At 38.7% G+C, this 21,608-nt stretch overlaps 1 protein-coding gene across 1 annotated transcript in view; it reads left to right on the top strand.

Annotated features, from left to right (window-relative positions):
* The window catches only part of Ush2a (Usher syndrome 2A (autosomal recessive, mild)), a 640,567-nt gene that overhangs the window by 247,023 nt on the left and 371,936 nt on the right, over positions 1-21,608 (top strand). Inside the window, exons 27-29 of the mRNA XM_013015154.1 lie at positions 3,864-4,067; positions 4,167-4,247; positions 6,827-7,027. Coding sequence (XP_012870608.1) covers positions 3,864-4,067; positions 4,167-4,247; positions 6,827-7,027 — 486 coding nt within the window. The remainder of the gene's footprint in view (positions 1-3,863; positions 4,068-4,166; positions 4,248-6,826; positions 7,028-21,608) is intronic.

Raw genomic sequence — 21,608 nt, 5'->3', positions numbered from 1 at the left:
CAGGTTTCTGAGGTTAAAAAGAACTCGAAGACTCTTTAAAGGAGAGAGAGTATTTGATCCTGTTTACATCTCAGAGATAAAAACAAAACAACCTGCCTACCCAGCCTCCCACTTTTGAATTATTCCTAACCCATAACTATTGGCAGGCCTAAATCCATGGTGAAAAATAAAATGGAAGTGTAAGATAATGACAGACGTGTGAACATCAACACAGACCCAAAGGGAATATTTCTTTTACCTACACTAGATTTAAGTCTATGATACTGAAAAATATCTTATTTATGATGGATACTAAATTTTTATTATTGCACTATCATCTTGTCAGTGATTTTCAAACCACTGATAAAATATTGAACTACAGTAAGGTGGAACATGGTATGTAATGAAAATTAGCAAGTTTTCTTTTGTGCTAGTATTGGATCTTGAACTCAGGGGTTGGTGGCTGGCCCTTAGCTTTTGTGATAACTCAGGCTCTCACTCTTCTACTTGAGCCAAAGTTCCATGCTGCCTTTTTTTCTGATTAATTGGAGATAAGATTCTCACAGACTTTCCTGCCTGGGCTGGCTTTGAACAATAATTCTTATATCTTGAGTCTCGGCCTCTGAAATTGTTAGGATTATAGGTATTAGCACTGGCACCTGGCTTCTTATTCTTATTCTCTTATTATTACATACTAGTCAAGATGCAATGGAATTTTGTGACACTGTAATTAAAATCACAAAATCACTCATCCTTTAAGATTTTGACTCACATATGTTGAGAGACACTGGTCTCAATAAGAAACTGGATATTTTATGCAGTGCTCTGGGAGCATATCCATAATGTAGAAGTATAGCATGAGACCATCAATTGAAATTAAAAGGACTCATGTCCGCTGAACATGTTTCTTTCAATACACTATCAGAAATGTCTAAAAGAAAAACCGTTCTGCTTTCTTTTTCTTTCAATGCTTCTCAATGGGCACCTTGGTCTCAGAGGCATTATTTGGGGGTTGTACGGGTGCTATCTTTCTTATCCATGTAATGTTGTATTCTTCCTTTGAATCAAATGTAAAATTCATTGTCTTCTTCGTGTTGGAAATGCTGGACAATATAATTTGCCAGAGACGTGAAACATCAGATTGCAAGAACATGTCTTAGAATTAGTACTAGCTCATTTGTATGTTGGTGAGGCTTGACTGGGCTTCCAGAGGACAGTACGGGGGTGGAAGCTGGAACCCATCATACTTGCAAAGCCAGGCATCACTGCTTCACTTAGAAAGTATGTTTACCTAAAATGTTTAAATAAGGATAACCATTGTAACAATGAGATGTACAAAACACTATGTTGAAAACGAACTTTATACCTTTGGCGGGGGTGGAGGTGAGGGGGGAGTGAAAGGGTAGTTGTGGAGATGGGAGGGAAGGAAGGGTAGGGGAAAAACAAAGGAGGAGGCAACAATGTTCAATAGGAAATGTACTCATTACCTTGCTCATGTAACTGTGACCCCTCTGTACAGCATTTTTACAATAAAAGGTACCAAAAAAAAGAAAAAAAAAGAAAATGTGTTTTCCTGATTTGTCCACTTGGAGCTCTGGGCCATATTTTAGGGATGGGAAGTATAAGGAAAGTAGGGGACCCTTTTTGAACCTCAAGAAGTACAGAAAAGAGGACTCTCAATTCCTCTTCAAAATATCTCTGAACAGCCAGGCATTGGTGGCTCATGCCTTGTAACCCTAGCTACTCAGGAGACTGCTATCTGAGGATCACCATTCAAGTTAGCCCAGGCAGGAAAGTCCATGCGAATTTTATTATCATTGAACCATCAGAAAACTGGAAATGGAACTATGGCTGAAGGTGGTAGAGCACTAGCCTTGAGCAGAAAGTTCAGGGACAGCACCAAGACCAAATTCAAGTTCCAGGACTGACCCAATAGAAAATAAAAATATCTAATTCACCTCTTCTTAGGCTCCTGTACATTCAAGTTCAAAAGTCCACCAAGGAGAGGTGGTAGAGTTAAAGAACGAAGCAAACTTGGCTGGACAGAACAGCATGTCCTCTGGAAGATGGCTGTAGAGAGGAGAGCTCCAAGGCTTCCCCTGTGAACCCTGAGGCCAGAGGCTCCTTCCCCAGGGAAGAGTGATTAGGGCTTATAAACCTCATTTTAGAAAAATGCGGAGTTAGGTCTTCTACAAATTGAAGGGAGACAGCTATCTCTGTTATAGTTGTCAAATTGACACCTCCACCTTGTGAATTAGTTTTTTAACAGGTTAAACTTGTAGGGAAAGCCAAATAACCAAAGATGTAACCTTTGTCACCATTTTCACATGTACAGTTCCATAGTATTTAGTACATTGAACGTGGTGGTCCAACCATTTCTATCATCTACACCCAGGACTCTTGCCATTCTGCTAGATTGAGACTCCACAAAGTCATGTGAGATATTTCTTCTGGCAGGTTTGCCAAATCTGCTTTTCTACCCATCGCATTTTGTTGGTAGGAAAACTTAGGTACAAAGAAGTTAGATATTTTGACTACGTGCCACCAGAAAATTACTGCCTTTTGAATTTTCCAGCAAATGCTTTTACCCAGAGCTTCACTGGTTTCAATTCAACTCATTCAACTCATTGCATGTCTACTGTGTGTTTAAGATAGACCAGAAATACTGATTAGTCAGACCTAACGGAATGTGAATAAGCAGAAACATTTAAAAGGAATGTGTCTTCAAGCACTTAATATGTTAGAAGACATAATAAGATAGCATCTAAATGCTAACAGGAATAACATGATCATTTTTATCTCAAAAAGAGATGAGTATTTGGGACCTTTAAGTTTGGTGGTTGTTTTGTGCTGATTGCCTGTGTGTTAACAGTAGTCTCAAGCTCCAACCTGTTGGTCCGTGTTTCGTGCAGATTTCTGGGCAGAGTCCTGCCAAACTTCCTGAACTGATGTCTATTGACACAAAATGGCATGTAATTCAAAGCCACTGTTCGTCTCTGGCTGTCTGGATACTTTTTGGTTTGTTGCTTGGTCAAAGATGAAAACAAACAAACCAAAACAAAGTAGCATAACCTCCAAATGTATTTCATCCATGTTCCTGCTAAAACATCAGAGAATGTTGCTGCACAGTGATCGTTCTAAAACCATCTGTGCAGAATATGAATTCTATAAAACCTTGATAGGTTAATACAATCAAAGCTGAATGCTGGACCCTGTTACACCTGTGTGAATGAGCATCCAAGTTTTGCTGTTCAGGATGGAACTCAGGGGAAAACGTAGCATCTCTTCTTCTTGATGATTTCACTAGAACTACATTCTATAGAGTACTCTGAAATAATGATTATATAACCCATGGAAATGCTAAAGGGTTCTAATATATGCTGGAATTTTGTTGTGTGTCCTGTTATTCTGCATAAAATCCTCAAAAGTATATTTTCTTCAGATGAAATAGCTGAATAATTGTGCAAATTGAAGTAGTATAGTTTAACACTTAATAGGCACTAACTTCTATAGTAACTTATTCTTCCAGAACTGAGAGACATGTAGAAATTGCCTTACTTTCTGGTATGATATCCTAAAATTGATTCCATGAGAAGAAACAGAACTTAGAAAAATATGAGATAATACAAGTCAAAGTAATTAAATAAGCAAAACAAAAGTTGCCTCATAATAATTATCCCCATATACTTTTCGAGATTCCAGCAAGATGACTGTTTCCTTGCAACAACTTAGCTGGATACAAAACAAATAACAGCAGAAAGTACCAAAGGCCCCTCCGCACCTCCCCACCCCCCATCCCCCAAACAGAACTGCAGAGGATGGAACTGACTGGTAATTAATGACTGAAGCTCTTGATGTGATACTAATCCCTTACTATTTGCTAGGTTTCGGCGGTTGCATGAAGGATGTTACATTTACACGGGGTACTGTCGTTAACTTGGCATCTGTGTCCAGCAGCGCTGTCACAGTCAATCTGGATGGATGCCTATCAACTGACATCACCCGTAACTGCAGGGGAAATGACTTCATCCTGGTTTACCAGGGGGGAGCGCAGAGTGCTTATGAGCATAGGCTCCAACCCTTTACAGGTAATGGTGGGGGTCTCTAAATTAAACGCTACCTGTCTCCTCTTTCATCTGCGGGAGGACTCATTTAATTAACTGTTCTACTTCTTATTTCTCTTTAAGAATACCTGTATCGAGTCATAGCGTCCCATGAAGGAGGTTCTGTATTTAGTGACTGGAGTCGAGGACGTACCATAGGAACAGGTAAATTCTATTTAATCTTAAAATATGTGCATCTATATGCATGTTTCTGTGTGTGCAAAGAGAAGACTGGGGCCGTGGAACATGAGTACTTTTGGAATCTTGTGACTCAGGAAAAGATTGGGAAAGACCAATGGCTAAAAAGCAGATTGGTGTTTTATTTTTATTTTTCAAGAAGCCTAACTAATATTTGTTAAGATGCGATACTTTCCTCTTTAGATATGCAAAAAAGGAAGTTCTGATAATTTAAGGACTTAATAGGCTCCACCTAGCATCATCTGTCCAAGACTAGAAGGGAAACCTGAAGAAATGCCTAGATCCTAAGAGGCTGAGATCAAAAGCCCACATGGTTTTAGAGAGATGGCACCCACTGATTCTTGCAAGGGGTGCTTTTGAAACTTGAGCTTAGTTGGAAACAGGTGCATCTGTTAACACGTTGTTGCAAATATTTGTTGTGGTGTCAACTATGAGAATCATAGAGCGACTCTCATGGGAGAGAAATTGAAGTTCCATTTAATTTCTTTTGTTGTTTGAGTTGGAAGAGAAACAACCAGCCATTAAAATACATTCGATCTAACCTTAGACAAAACTAATAATCAGTGATTTGTACTTCTGATGGTGGTCATAGTATTGTTTCACATAACAGCATTGCTGAAAAGCATTTTATCCCAAAGAGTTTTATAAATAAGTAGAGTTTTACCCTATGAGAGCCAGATATTTTCCAGAAAAAAGAGATGTCTTTAAGCACTGGCCCCTTGTGTATCTGGAATTGTTACTATTTATCCAGCAAGCAACTATCTGTCTAAAGATGCTCAGCACCAGGATATTCTCTTATACTTATCAATAAAGGGTCTCTGTATCCTCACATATCTTTTCTTTTAACCGAGGAATCTTCTTAATTTAAAAAGATAAGGAAATACTGAGGTGGCTACTAATAATAGCTTTCAAAGCTCTCTGCCTATCAATTTTGCAGACGAAGGAGAAGTTGATGCTTTTTTCAGGATGATTTAAATAATCATCTATTTATAGGAAAGACAGTGAGCTGAATGATTTCTCAAAAATACTTTTCAACTTCAAAAACTGGGAGAAAACTCTGATATAAAATATTCATTTGTTACTGATGTTTTCTATCTCCATTTCATGTTCCTCTACCTTTTCAACTACAAAGCCTGCTTTGAATATGTAGGCAATTTAAATAGGTATCTAGAAAGTTTGTTGTTTACAGAACGTTAATATTCATTTTAAATGCCACCAAGAAAGCATGCAAAAAGAGCTCTGAATTTATAGCAATGATTGGACCACAAAGTCGTGTGCCATAAATTCATATTTACAGTCTGACCACAGCACTGAGCAGCTACATGCTCCCAGGGGTTAGAGAATAATTGCACTATTTGATTATTTTTGCGTCAGTTTTGCTCTGTCCCTTATGAGAAGACCATCTGTTAGACAGTACTGTACTTTGTCCTGTACCACATTTCAGAACTAATAAAATCAACGCCTTTCTCATGGTCCCCTTATTTGTGACTCTATTGGATCGGCTATGTGTTCTCCCTGCCCAGAATGATTCTCTTGTTTCCTCTCATCCTGTATCTTTACTTTGTTTCCCTGAAAGCTACCTTTTGATTGGTCAGAAAAGGAAATTGGAGGTATGAGATACCCAGTGTGGGAAAGCCAGGAGGATGGTCCATCCACAAGGCTCAGGAGCCCACAGGCAGTTAGCACTAGGCCCTCCATCCATTATCCTGCCACTGAGTTCCTTTGTCTCTTCTTTGTGTCCCTGTGTAGTGGGCTGTGATGAAGTTGCTACTGATCAAAAAGGAAAGAGTCGAACTATCTAATAAATTGTTAAAAGTTTATGGACTTTTGAAATGTAGGACTGTGTGTGACATTTTGCAGTTTACTTAAACTTTTTTTTTTGTATTACTGTTTGGAGAAAACTCGAAAGAGAATGTAATCTGAAAATGATGTTGAAGAATCTGGACGGCTTCAGTTCCCCTACCCCATGAAATGCAACTAGAAATGTATCCTACCTAGCTATGGTGTCTGGGGCTTAACTTTGATTTAAGAAAAAATTAACTGGAAAGCCACTGAATTTGGAAAGTGGGACCAGTCGCTCAAGTACAAAAACCACAAGGACTTCTTTTTATTTTTTTGCTATTTTGGCTAGTGTATGGAAGATATAAAAGTGTCAAAGCACTATGTATAATAGCAGGCTAATTAGTTGACTTTCAAAAGAGACATCATTCGACTGCTCCGGCATGTTCTCTGACTATTGCCACCTCTGCCTTTATGAGAGATGTTTCCCTCTATCAGATATCTTAAATGTGTTTTTGGAAAACCTGGACTAGACTGAAAAGAATGTTACATCAATAAAGTTTTGATGGTTTTTAAAATATTGCGTACACTGAATGGCTCAAGATGTGCAGTCATATTAAATCAATGCTGAAAAGTTACAACTCTAATAAATTGTATTTATGCTAATGGTTAGGTCTGATTTACTGCAGCCATTAAAACTGAAGAATAGGGGCAATTGTCTTCTCAGAGCTGCCGTTTTCTCTATTTTCTCTTTTATTCTTTCACAGCTCCACAAAGTGTGCCAACTCCCTCAAGAGCCCGAAGCATAAATGGATATAAGCTTGAAGTGACCTGGGATGAACCGATTGTGGTAAACGGTGTGCTTGAGAAATACATTCTGAAAGCCTACAGTGAGGGTGATCATCATTCTTCATGGATGCCCTCTGCCCAGGCTGAGTTCATCAGTACCACTCCCCTCACAGGAACAGGTAAGTCCATTTTGGAGTCAGTCAGATTCGCTTCCCCTTTTAAGTTTTGATTAAAATGTTCTGCAAACTTTCCCTCCCCATATACCTTAAATACACGTGTTTTTCCTGATGAAAAACAACAGCATGAGCCAGAACATCATGTCACATCCCTGCAATTTTAGGAGGCCACGGAAGGAGGATTTCTACTTAGAGGCTTGCTCGGGTTACAGAGAGAGCATGTCTCACAAAGCAAAGATTAAAAAACAAAGAACAAACATCCAGCCAGGCACCTGTGCCTCACGTCACGCCGACAGCTGAGAACTGTGCCTCAAAGCCAGCCTGGAGAGACTCTTCTCTCCAGTTAACCACCAAGAAGTATAACTCTAGTGGCAAGGTGCCATCTTTGAGCAAACAAGATAAGGGATAGCACCCAGTTCTTGAGTTCAACCCCCAGTAGAGACATGAGAGAGAGGTGGGGGGGCAGGGGAGGGAGAGGGAGGGAGAAAAAAGAGAAGGAAGAAGAGAAAAGGAGAGGCAACAATCTATATGGTTATCTATCTGTGTTGTGATCTGTGTCTGTCTCTCTGCCTGCTTGTCTGCCTGTCTGTCTGTCTGCCTCAGATAAAAAAGAGTAATCATACAAATTGCATAATGTCTCTGTCTGTTCCCAAAAAATACTAGGTCACAAAGGACTGTAGGCCTTGAATAGTCCATGGATATTTTTGAGGAATATATATATATATATATATATATATATATATATATATATCCATATTTAAGAAGAGCTATCTGATTTTACCATGCAAAACTTTACTCTTTGGGATTTGCCCAAGTTCACACCACCATTATTTATTGTAAAATTGCTGATTAAGCCAATTATCTCAAGGTGGAGGAGCATGAGAGCCCCAGCAGTTTGACTGGCAAATCATTGAATCAATTTCTCACAGTATTCTATGCCCTGCAGAATGATTAGGGCGGAATACACTCACCCACTCTACTACCAGAGCCCACATGCAGAGAGAGCCATGTTCAGGCTTATGCAATGTTGAAGCACATTTAAATGCCACATCTAAGTCTTTGTCCAGAACCCAAAATTGTTAAATATATCCAATTTGATTTTTTAAAAAATGTCTATGAAAAACAAAGGAGGAGATAACAATGCTCGATAGGAAATGTACTCATTACCTTACTCACGCAAATGACACCCCTCTAAACAGTATTTTTACAATAAAAACATATATATATATATAATCTATGAGAAATATTATAATTTGAACCATCACCATATATATATTAGGATAACCTAAATATCATCTCTCCTCTTTCCAATCTATCTATTGTTCAATTCTCTTGTTTACTTTTTTTTGGTTCTTTCTTTCTTTTTTTATTGTGAAAATGCTGTATAGAGGGGTTACAATTACATGGGCAAGATAATGAGTACATTTCTTATTAAGCATTGTTGCCTCCTTCTTTGTTTCCCCTTCCCATCCCTTCCCATTTCCCCCCCCCTCTCCCCCTCCCCCGCCAAAATTGTAAAGTTTGTTTTTTGACATAACGACTTGTACATCTCATTGTTGCAATGGGTCCACCTGTATCTCAATTTAAACAAATTATACCAACATCAAATATAGTGAAAGCAGGGGTTATACCATGGGGGAGGGACATACAAAGCAACAAAGAAATAATCTTATAAATATGTTAGAAACAATCACATGAAAGAAAAAAACATTCGAATACTTATCTTGGGGTTCATTTCACCTAACATCAACTTATCTGACCATTTCTGCTTGTCTCAGACATATACTAGTTATTGCAAGTAAGGGAAACCATGGGACCTATGTTTCTTTGGGCCTGGCTTACTTCACTTAATATAATATTTTCCAAGTCTTTCCATTTCCTAACAAATGGGCCAATGTCATTCTTTCTGATGGAGGCATAGAATTCCATTGTGTATGTATACCACATTCTCTTGTTTACTTCTGCTTTAGAAATTGTAGAATCTATTACTCAAGTAGATAGCAATTTTTACAATGAAATTTATACCTTCCACTTCATTCTTTCCTCTTTTAACTTCCTGATGAAAATTCAACCTTATGAAGCATTCCATTTACCCTCTTCCATCTCTCAAAGGCAGCTAGCTAATTAGCAAGAAGCTGTTGAAAAGATGATCATAAAATAGTCTTCAATCCCCAATTTCAAATGGACCAACAGAAATGGCCGGTACCAAACCGACTATATTTCTATAAGAATAAGCCACTCCCACTCTCCTACTTAAATATTTTGTATTTTTCCTAACTATCCAAATGTTCCTCTCCCTTTCTACTCCCACTCACCGGATGGTTTTATATTTTAGAGCAAATTAGACACCAGAGATGAAAACAGAATCTTATTTTTTTTTCAGGATCCTTGTTACTTGGTTGCTTCTAAATATATGTATTAATTGCGTTTTTTGGCCTGATGAAGTTGTTATTACAAGTTAAATGAATTAATATGTGCTAGAAGACTGAAAAAAATATTTCCGGAACGTGTAGGTTTTTATGATCATTTGATTTTCATGATTATTTTCTACTCAGTCATCACATTTACCTTCCCGTTATTTTAATCTTCCTAAAAGTAAAACTTCAAAAACTCCAAGACCTCCTTTCTATTTTAGAGAAGTTAGTAATAGCTTGTCTTCTTCTTCATTATATTTCTAACCTCACTCTTTTGCCCCAGGATGATTGTGAAGGGCTTCACCTGACAATATGTTGTTCACACACATTCTCTGGCCCATTGTACACCTTTAGAACGAGAAACTCTAATGTGCAGATCGGCTGTCCTTGTTTGAACTAGCCTTTCCTGATGGAGGAAGGGATGAATTTAAGAAACATTGTCTTTGTGGATTCTTTCCAGAATCATTCAAATTCTACTTTGTCTTATCATTAAAAATTTCAATAAAGAGCAGCTCCAGCCACCCACTGACTTGAGTGTAAGTCCTTGAGTTTTCTAGGACAATTATTACATTTCTCCTTCTCTTTCCTAATGAACAGACCAAGTGACCATATCTCTTCCCTTTACTCCTGCACTACATGTATGTTCTACAGAGAAATTGATACCTTGTCATTCTCAACAGCATCTTTCTGCTTCTTCGCCTTCAATCATACTTTGTCTCAATCTCCTCTTGTTTTCGGGGTTTCTAACCTTTTTAACAGTATTTGAATTTGAACTCAGCTCCTTATACTTGCTAGGCAAACACTTGACCTTATAAATCATGCTCCTACTTTTTTCCTTTAGTGTTTTATTTTCTCCAAATAGGGTCTTGCTTTGGACTGTAATAATATCTATCCTATCTATCTATCTATCTATCTATCTATCTATCTATCTATCTATCTATCTATATCTCTGTCTGTCTATGTGTAGATACACAACCATGTCTACATGTTCCATTGATTCTGAGGCAGGTCAAAGTTTATATGACAGTTGGATACCACTTTTCCTGATTAATTTGTTGAGATGAGGTCTCACTATCTTTTTTTGATTAGACTGGCTCCAAACTGTGATCCTCATCAAATCTTCCTCTCAAGTATTTGGGATTATAAATGTGAAGCACAGAATTTGGCCAGGACTTTATTACAATTAATATGTAGAAATACTAGGGCAAAGATCTGGAAGGTATTTTTGTACCCAGCTAGAGATTAAGTTTGCCTAGGAGTCAGCTTCGGATCTTGTATTTGTCTTTTCATGGTATCCTTCTAGGTACTTTTTAAGGAATGGGCCATTTTATTGGAAGGCTCCTAAAGTGGTAAGTACCAGATGTTGTTGTACTGTGAGTCAGATGCACTAATCCTAACTTTTTATATGTGAAGAGCAGTCTATGTAATCTGTCTAGAAGGTAGCACAGACATTGGCAGTTGAAAAGGATCTCAGGTAATCTTGTCCAGGTGGCATTGGGAAATACCATGAACAGGAAAAATAAGAATTTCATATCCATGGTTGAGTTTTAGTCTTACTCAGAAAATCCTCATGGCATGTCTTACTCCCAATTGAAACCTCAAAATATGAGATGGGGGAGATAAGGAGGTATCTTATCTAGTCATGCATCTATAAAATTATTAAGAAATAGGTAGGCAAGAATACCAAAATCAGCCATAAGACAACAAAAACTGAGTGTGTTGACTACCAGGAAGAAGTAGAAAAATCCAGTCAGACTTCAAAGAAAGCAAAAATCCAAAGAAAAGCCAATGATTAAAATATAATTATCAACCAAGAGAACCAGACGAATAGAATAGTGAAGCAAAATCATTGTGAAGCAGAATCTCTTACTGTTCCTGGATTTGGTTACCGGCGGATTAAATGAGGTAACTCCCCATAGCAATGGAGAGTCCAAGGGTCAACAGCTCCACTCCGGAGCAAATGGGCCCCAGTGGGCCACAGGGTCTATATTCTGTGCCCTCTCCAGGCCAGAGTGCAAAGAAAGGAGTTCTTTGGAGTACATTTTCCTCAGCTGGAGCCTCAGGGTAGAAAGCCCTAGAGTGATCACTCCTGTGTATCTGTAGACTTGTTGCAAAGGACTCCAATTAACTCTATGTAGCTTTTGCTGATTTTTCCCTGCAACCCTGTTAACTTGCAAAACTGGCGCCTAGGGAAACAGCCCAGCCATTTTTTCCCCTCAAACTGAGGACTACTTAGAAATGGGTATCACAATTTGATTTGAAATTAGGTCAAGAATGAGAGATTCAAGAACTCTCAAGTATGCAATTATTTTTCAAAGATGTTTAACCATGTCAACTTAATTATCAGGGTAATTTGGATAGCACCCAGAACAGGGCTAGACTTCTAATTGGTACATGGAAAGTAATATTTCTCAATATTATTGTTACATTACATTGAACTAAAATCTAAGCATTTTACTCCTTCAGTCAGACTAATGTCTAAGTATATTCACTATAGGTTAGCAGATAAACCAATAATAATAATGTTTCAGATGATAACCCAAATTTAAATAGAAAAAATCTAAATTTATAGAGAAATTTATGTAGAGATTTATATTTATATGAATTATAAAAATCTAAACTTATATAGAGAAATAATTCAATGTATAATGCAATTAATAATAAAGCTTGTGCGACCAAAAGTAGTTTAGTCTTCATCTGCATATGACTTATAAAAAATTAATTGATTGATTGATGTTTTTTCAGTCATGGAGCTTGAACTCCGGGCCTGGGTGCTGTCCCTGAGCACTTTTGCTCAAGGCTAGCATTCTACCACTTTGAGCCACAGCACCAGTTCCACTTTTCTGGTGGGTAATTGGAAACTTATCTCCAATTAAGGAAGAAAGTCTCATGGACTTTCCTGCCCAGGCTGGCATCAAGCTTCAGTCCTCAGATCTCAGCCTCCTGAGTAGCTAGGATTACAGGTGTGAGCCACTGGCACCAGGCTAGGGCTATTATCATTTACATATGAGAAGTACTACAGTCTGAAAACAGTGACTCAATTCTGTTGTTGTGAAATGATTCCCAGTTTGCTTAAACATCAGCCTTGGTACAAGATTATTCTAGGATTTGAGAATCTGCCTGACACCCATGTTTCAAGCTGGTTCTTTTATAGATTTGTGGACCAGAAAATGAAAGGCAGCTGGGTCATGGAAGGCAGGCTGAGGGTCTCTTCCACCTGTAAGGCTTCCGTGAAGTCTTGCTGTGTTCTTACCCTTGTTCCAACTATATTCATTTTTCTTCAGCCAGAAAAATGCTAGGGTACATGAAGGAATGGAGACTGTAAAATAGGACCTCACCCCTCCCTTCAAAGCAGGGCTTGTAAAAAGTTCCCATTGGATAGCAGGTGAGAATTAGCAGAGGATGCTGGTAACATGCACTCAGTCTGGGAATACACCGGAAGCATATTTCTAACCTGTCCACCTCCGCGCCAGGATGCCAAGGAAAAAGCCAAGGAGCTCACTCTATGAGATTAAAGGGACAGTGACAAAAACAAGCCTCCTAACTTACAGGATGCCACTTAGGTTCAGAAGTAAGTGATGTATGTATGAAGCAATATATGAGGAATAATCATATTCAGAGTACTTTTAAATGTATTTAAATTACCAATAGTTGACTAACGTGTATATGTGTATATATATGCACATATATGTATACTACACATTGTAATAATAATTATTATTACAGAAACAACTCATGTCATGCAATTTTTCTGTTCAACTGAAAACCCTTACTAAAATGGCCCATGGCTATTCTTTGTGCACCCATTTGGTTTCTGCATGACACAGGAAGATCCTGACCAAGTTTTATATTACATATTTTTTATATCTACGTGTTGCCATGTCTCTTGCTCAAGGTAGGTAGTCAATAGGATTTTCTTCAAAGAATGAATGAAGTGGACAAATGAATTCATTTTTCTGCTACGATTGCTTCTGCCTTGCTTGATATGCCAGGTGTGATGAAGCTGAGTTGGGTTGAGTACTGAACCAGTGGCCCTCAATGAAAACTCATCACAGCAATAGTTTTCCAAAATCTATGTATTTTTTATGTGTGAAATAATGCACAGAACTCTCACTAGTTAAACATATCTTTGGAACTTCATGTATATTCTCCCTATGAGGGAGAAGCGTTGGTAGAGAGAATAAAATCCTACATGCAATTCAAGCGACATCCATTTGCCATTGAAAACAACAGAAGCCAACACTGCTGATAATGACACCCAGCAGAAAGTATTTATTTTAGGTGTTTTTGTTAATACTATTATGTTCTTAGCTAGCACTAGTTCCTACCTTTGCTATCTGTTTTTATACAATGCCAAAGTACAGTCCAGGCATTCTTTGAAATATGAAGTAGGGTGGAAAAATCAAAGTTTTATGGGGTAAAAACTAATAGAGATGTTTAATCATTCAAAAAGAGAACCCAAAATAAGTGATTTGACAGGATGAAGTTTTTCTTCTCTGGTTCTAGATGTCCACAAGCAGAGTCAGTGAAAATGTTCAGTGCGCCTAGTGCCAAGGATTCATGTACTTTGTCATTTATCCTTAGGAACAAGTGTTCTACCTCAAGGTCTCAGGATAGCTGCTGGAGCTTCAGCCCTCCAGTCTGATTTCCATCCAGCAAGGAGGAAAATAACTAAAGAAAGATGCACACATTCACTTTAAAAACATATTTAAAAAATGCTGCTTCACCACTTCTGGCCAGCCATGGTCAGAATTCAGTCAACTGGCTGTACCTATCTTCAGAGAATGCTATAAAATACCCCCATTCAAAGTGTCCATTTGTCTAGCTAAATAACAAAACAAAATAAAAGTCATTTTACAGAGGAAGATGAGTATAATGCTTATTAACAGGGAAATTAGAGGCCACTACCAGCAAACATAGAAGAAATTATATAATTAGTGATAGTGATATACTTGTAGATATTAGTGATAATACTTGCAGATTTATTTGTCAGTTTTTATTGTATTATATACATTCATATTCCATACTAAGTTTATTACAAACTATTTCTGTGTGTGTGTGCATGTGTGTGTGCGCACATGAACACAGGCTTGTGCACCATTTCACAACTTTGGGGTTTAGTTGGAGACAAGTCTCAGACTTGCATAGACTTTCCTGCCCAAGTTAACCTTGAACTGTGATCCTCAGATCTCAGCCTCCTGAATAGCTACAATTATAGGCATGAGCCACTGGTACTTGGCACAAACTAGTTCTTTAAATGGAAATCTTGATAGAAGTTGGTCTGAAGAAAGTCACTGGTACAAAATATGAGCTTATGATATAAATATTAAAAATAGAAATGATGTAATGTTCTTGCTTAGCTAATGCAGAAAGATTGCATTAGGTTCTGTGATGTTGATGAGTGAATAGTTCTGCAGAACTCTCTGGAATCTATAATGCTCCTGAGCTGCTTACATAGTGAGTGTCTGTGAATATTGGAAAATTGGCTTGTTTTCTTCCTTCCTTTCTATTCTTTCTTTCTTTCTCTTTCTCTCTCTTCCTTCCTTCCTTCCCTCTTTCCTTCCTTTTTCTTTTCTTTCTTTTTTCTTTTACCCATCCTTCCTCTTTTCTTCTCTCTACCTCCCTCCCTCCCTCTCCTTCTCCCTCCTTCTTCCCTCCCTTCCTTCATTCCCTTCCACTCTTACTCTCTGTTTCTCTAGTGCCTGGGTCAATGTCCTTGAGCTTCTTTTGCACAAGGCTAGTGCTCCACCACTTGAGCTACAGCTCCACTTCTGGCTTTTTTTGGTAGTTTATTTGAGATACAGGTCTCCCAGATTTTCCTGTCTGGGCTGCTTTGAACCAGGACCCTCAGGTCTCAGCCTCCCTTATAGCTTGTATTGCAAGCATGAGCCACTGGTATTCTGCTCTTCTCTTTTTAAAAGTATTCATTTTATGAAGTAGCAACTTGCATGCAGGGTTAGAATTTGTATTTGGTAACATTGTGGGACCTGGCTAAAATAAAAGTTAATACCCATATTCTATGAGTAGTTACGCTCGCCATAATGCTTATGACATCAAACACATATATATTGGTATATGATATCATATAGATATAAATATAGACGATATCATATAGATATATGTATATCTATATGATATAGACATATAATGAGACTTGATAAGGAAAACTGTTATTTTTCATTTTATATTTATGTGTTCATATAGTACTAAAATCCCAATGTTGCACTCAGTAATACCCAAACACATTTTAATAATTGCATTTTTATAAGGAATTATTGTAGGCAGGAACACTTGTTGGTTTTAGAGGACAAACATGCCACAATGGTTTTGCAGACAGTTGGTTTTAGTAGTAAAATTGAACCTGTGAATATACTTTGAGGTATGTTTTAGATGAACTATCTGTTATAAAATGTGTGCAGTTGTTGTTGTTGTGTGTGTGTGTGTGTGTGTGTGTGTGTGTGTGTGTGTATGCATGGGTGTGCACATGTGCCAGTACTGAGGAATCACGGTCTTGTACTCTTTGCTTAACATTTTTTACTCAAGGCTGATCCTCTACCACTTGAGTCATGTCTCCACTTCTGTTTTATACTGGTTAATTGGAAAGAAGAGTTTCAAGAATTTGCCTGCTTGGGCTGGCTTTGACTGGGATCTTCAGAACTCTGCCAGTTGAATAGCAGGGATTATAGACTTGAGCTAGGATTATATACAGCTGCATCTGGCTTGCATAGTTAATTTTAATGACACTTATTTTTCTTCTTGTAGAGCCAAGTATCTAGGTCAGGTAGGAAGAACAAAGGTCTTGGAGTCAGTAGACATGAACCCTGTCCTTGGCTGTAGTACTTTCGTTTTGCAATTGCAGTAGGAGCAGCTTTCTATAGGAAGGCCCTTGGATACTGGGGGGTGATGCTGTGGAATGAGGGTGTAGAACACTATTCATAGGAGGACATGACTTTTATTTCTTTCATCTCTTCCTGTCTTATCTTCTTGCTTAGTCAGGCTCAATATTTTCTAGGAAAAAAAATCCCCCAAATTTCAGTGTTATTCCTGTATGTAAGACAAAGAGTTAACACCAGCATGTGGCTTCAATCTTTCTTAGGATGAAATGGCAGATGCTGTAGTTTTTACCACAAAGACATTGATTAAAAATTTGAGGTTAGATCTAAGTCTGCTGAGAGACTCTCAACTGGATAATGCTTTTAAGTCAATAAAAATCACTTTTTAAACCATCCTCTAAGTCTGGGATTAGGCCTTATATTTTATAAAGGAAATAAAAGAATAAACTTTTTTCCTATTTGTAAACATCAAAATCTGCATAGTTTTTATCCAAGGCACATGATTTTATTTTTACAATCCACACTAGAAGTTTAAAACAAGGTCAAAAATTTTACTGGAAGGAAAAGAAATGTAAGAAAGAAAAACTTAGTCAGGTACTTGTGTCTCGTGGCTGTAATCTTGGTTATGCAAGAGGCTGAGATCTGTAGGATCACAATTCAAAGCCAGCCCGAGCACAAAAACCTGTGAGCCTCTTATCTCCAATCGATGACCAAAAAGCCAGACTGGATACATTGTCCATCTGATAGAGTGCCAGCCCTGAGTAATGAAGTCAAACAAGATAATAAGGCTTTAAGTCCCTAGTATCTGCCCATGTCCCCCTCCCCACTTAAAAAAATAGACTTAAAGATCCAAAGGATAATCTCAGGTTTATAGCATGAATGATTAGTATTCCGTCCATGGGTAAAGTGAAAATTGACACTTACTGTATTATTAGAAAATCTTATTTTTTTAAAGAAATTCCTGGAAAACACCACAACAAGGAGTCTTTCCTCTGCATCTTAGGTATGTTTCTCTATCTCAATCTTTGCCCATTAAATTTCCATCCAGATTTAACAAAAGTCATTATTCAGTTTCATGGGGTCAGTGTGTCAAAATGTCTGTGTTAGAAGTTTAATTTATTTTCTGAGGTTCCTTTAAGTGGGCAGAAGGGATTGATTTACTCTCTTTAAGCCATGCACGGGGCTGGTTTGGAATGTCTACTTGAAAATGACAATTTATCACCACTGCAGCAGAATCCTGGGCTGGAAAAGACGCCTTGTCTTTTCCTTCTGCAGGCCCATTGTCTTCTGGGAGAAGGGTTCTTCCATTGTGTCTGCAGGTCCTGGAGCCGCTCAGCCAGTGCGGTGTCCCTCACCAGATGGCCTTCTTAATAAATGCCTTGCTCTGGCCTACCCTCACTTTTCTTGATCCAAATGTGAAATGCCAGCAAATAAATAAGAGCATCACACTCTGATGAGTTCTCCTGAGATGAAGGAAAGCCCTGGAGAGAGGAAGCTAGAAGCAGCTTTTCAGTTTGCTGTGACTGCTTCTAATTAGAAGTAGTACTTCTAGTTAGAAGTAGTTAGAAGATAGCTCTTAGATGCACCAGGAAGAGAGAAACAGACATGGTGACAGAGATACCTAGGAGACAGACAAAGAGGAAAAGAGACTGAGAGAGACAGAGAGAGAGCAGAAGAGAGAGAATGAGAGAAACAGGAGAGAAAAAGGGTAAGAGAAACAGAGACAGCAAGAGAGAAAAAGAGACAGAGAGGGAAAGGGAGGGGCAGACAGAGACAGAGACAGAGAATACATTATCCATATTATTCAAAGTGCCTTGGCAAACACGAAAAAACCCTTGGATCCTTGGCATCCACTTGAAATATCATGTGTGATCTTTGTTAGAGGCCCACTGACTTTAGACTCGAGGTAGACAATTGCCATGTGCAGATTGCACCGCCAGACTAAAAGTGCAGTGGAAATGAGTGGGTAATGAGAGCAGAACCGCCAGTTCTTTAATTGAATTAAAAGCTGGGTGACATCAATGCAGACACCTGTCCAATTACAGACAGGCCAAGGTGTTTACCATTGCTGTACAAGCGCTCCGAAGATGACAGAAATCTTTCCGCCCACAGATTAACATAATGAAAGAGAACAGATTACAGTGGATGCCAGCCAAACACCTAGGTTGGCAGCTGGGGGGTGGAGTAGGGAGGAAGGAGGAGTCTGCTGAGGGGTGCAAATGGGAATGGATGCCTTTTTCTCAGTATGTTTGGCTTTTAAGAAACAAACAAAAAGCTGCCTTGTTTTGTTGTGTTTTTGCTCAGTGTTCAGGCACAGAGCATTCATCCTTGTCTGCATTTATTCACAGGAGTTAATCATAAAACTCCGCCATCAAAGCAGACTTTGCTGTCATTTCCCTGCTTCTCAGCACATAGAGTCCTATTGGAGGTTCTAAAACTTGCATCGCTGAGTGTCAGTCCCACAGAGAGTTTTCTCGCGGGTCTTTGGGCTTCTTCTAGTTATTGATAGTTCTCATAGGCTCCTTTGAAATTTGAGGTTAGTGCAAAAGGAAGCACACATTAGAGATACTAATCTATCCATCCAGAGATACAAAAGCCTTTGACTTTGTTCACTCCCTGAGAGAGTCGTGGTGAAATGAGGCCCTCTCGGAGGGAGGGATGCAGAATGAATGTAGCTAAGAAGAGGAATAGTCTTTGTTTTATCTGTCAGTCCTCAAGTGACTGCTTTTGAAAAGCCCTAGTAACAGCTGCTGGAAAAATAAAGTCAAGCAGAACAGTAAAAAGGAGCCAGGCATGGTGGCATATGCCTGTAGTCGCAGTTATTCTGAAAATCTGAGGCTGGCCTGAACAAAAGTGTGAAACTCTATCTGAGAAATAAACGGACAGCTAAGAGTCCAAGGACGTGGCTCATCTGGTAGAGTGCTTGCCTTGCAATCACAAGTCCCTCAGTTCAGTTCCCAATACTGATACTGCCAGAAGAAAGCAAAACAGCAAAGGGAAGGGAATGAGAATAAAAGAAAGAAATTCCCTTAAAATTCCCAAGCTCTCTACACTTGGGTTTTCTGCACCCACGGTGGCCCACAGGATGCAATTTGAAGAGAACCTACTTCTTGACTTAAAACTCCCTTGGCGTGGCACGTCAGGGTTTCTCAATGTTAAGCATTAATGCAAAATGCATTATCGCTTAGCAGTGAAAGCTATGGACCTGCTGGTGCCAGTGGCTTTAGTCCATATACCCGTGTGTGTGTGTTTCATGGGATACTAACACTTTTAAGACATCAATAATGCTTACTTTATGCTTATTGAATGTTCTGTCAGCTTGCCTTCTTCCATTATCAGGAAAGACTGGCAGGTTTTCTGACATGATTTGGACCATTTTCTGATTTCACAGACTTTTGTGGCAGAAAGGGAGTTTGAGAGGTCATCTTACCAGCCTAGCGATAGGGATGCTCTCAAATTAAAGACAAAGACTCCTCTGTTCTGTCTCCACACAAGGACTCTCATACCCAAGCCAGTCTCAAAGTGATTTCAGGATCCATGTCATTTCTTATTGGGTTTTCTTTGGATAGTTTGCTGTCTAGGATTCCTTTGCAGTTGTCTTGCAAAATAATTCCTCAGTCTTCTTTTACATATAATATCGAAACAGACTCTCAGTTGGTATCCTTGCTTTCTTATGTTTTTGGTAGTACTGGGCTTTGAACTCAGTACCTCATGCTTGCTAGACAAGGCTTCTACCACTTGAGCCAGGCTTCCAGTTCTTTTTGATTTAATTTCCTTTTTAGATAGAGGTTCATACTTTTGCCTAGGCTGGCCTCAGTCCATAGTCCTTCTACCTCTACCTCTTAAGTAGCTGGGATTACAAGCAGACAACACACGCTGTCTTTAAAAATAGTTCATTGTAGACTATGTAGTCTTATAAATAGTGCCATTTCCATGGTATGTCTACAAACCTTCTGCATCTTTTATTAATCTACACATGATTGTTATCATTGTGGTACTCCTAGCTCAACATTTTATTTTAAAACTTTGTTACAAGATCAGTTGTTTGGGCTAATAATCCTATACTATAAGCCTAGATACTCAGAAGGATGAGGACTTGGAGGGTTGAGTTAGAAGTTTACCTGGGCAGAAAAGTCTGTAAGGTTCCATTTCCAGTTAAGCAGCAAAAACTGAAGCTGGAGTTGCAGTAGAAGTAGAATGGTGGAGTGCCAAACTGAGCATGCTAGCTGAGTGTGAGCATGAGGCTTTGAATACACACACACACATACACACACACATTTGTGGTCTTCTAGAGCACCATTCTCAGAGGCAGACAGAACGGAAATATATATTTTTGATAATGATGACCTGTCAGAGCAGTGCCATATTTTTTCTAGTAGAGCCTATAAGCTAAGTATGACATAGGCCCCTAATGTACCACCCTTGGGATAATCACTCAAAAGACTTCAAAGGATAGATCCAATAAAGTCTACCTAACCTAAACATAGAATATACTTTTTCTTCCTAGTCTGGGAAATTCTTTATATGAAAAACCAAAAACAATCAACTGCATGTTTGAAGATTAATTCAGGTTTCTTGTGTTTTGTTAGGGTTAGGGGGACTTGAACTCAGGGCTGTCACTGAGATATTGTGCTAAAGGGCAGTGTGCTACACTTTGAGCCACAGCTCCACTTCCAGTTTTCTGGTAGTTAATTGGGGATGAGAGTCTCATGGACTTTCCTGCCCAGGCTAGCTTTGAACCGTGAACCTCAGATCTCAGCACCTGAGTAGCTAGGAGTACAGGTGTGAGCCACCAGCACCCTGCTAGATTAATTCAGTTTTGTGAAGACCACTTGGATGTCTCTCTTTCCTAATCCACAATTATAACCAGATGAGAAGACAGAACACTAGCCTGCATTTAGTGAGCTACTCAAATTCTTTGCCAAACTTTGTCTGACACCCAGCATGACAGGGAAGTGTCCCACTGGAAATAGAAAAGCAATGCCACTCCACCTCAGAAAGTGTGGCACTTTTTTTTTTTTTTTGCAACGTGTGATTTATAAACCATTCTAACCTTTCACTGAGGATCCAGATTTGGAAAGAACCAGAGCATCAGCCTCTCTTCCTTATTTTCTTCTTCTTTTTTTTTCTTGTTCTCCATCTTGCAGCTCTCATTTCTCAGTGTTATTATTGTTTCACCTGGCTTGAAATGGGAAATGTAAGCACATTGATAAATGACCTCAAAAGGTGAGCTCGTTTCTCTCCAACAGCTCTCTTTAAGAATCACAAATTTTCTTTTCTATGGAATGCAATACAATTTTCTAAACTTTTCAACCAAAACTACAGAAGGAGATTTTC

Source organism: Dipodomys ordii, unplaced genomic scaffold (genome assembly GCF_000151885.1).
Source record: "Dipodomys ordii isolate 6190 unplaced genomic scaffold, Dord_2.0 Scaffold26, whole genome shotgun sequence".
Classification (NCBI taxonomy): domain Eukaryota; kingdom Metazoa; phylum Chordata; class Mammalia; order Rodentia; family Heteromyidae; genus Dipodomys; species Dipodomys ordii.
Note: the sequence above shows the minus strand (reverse complement) of the source record. Positions and strands in the feature narration are given on the sequence as shown.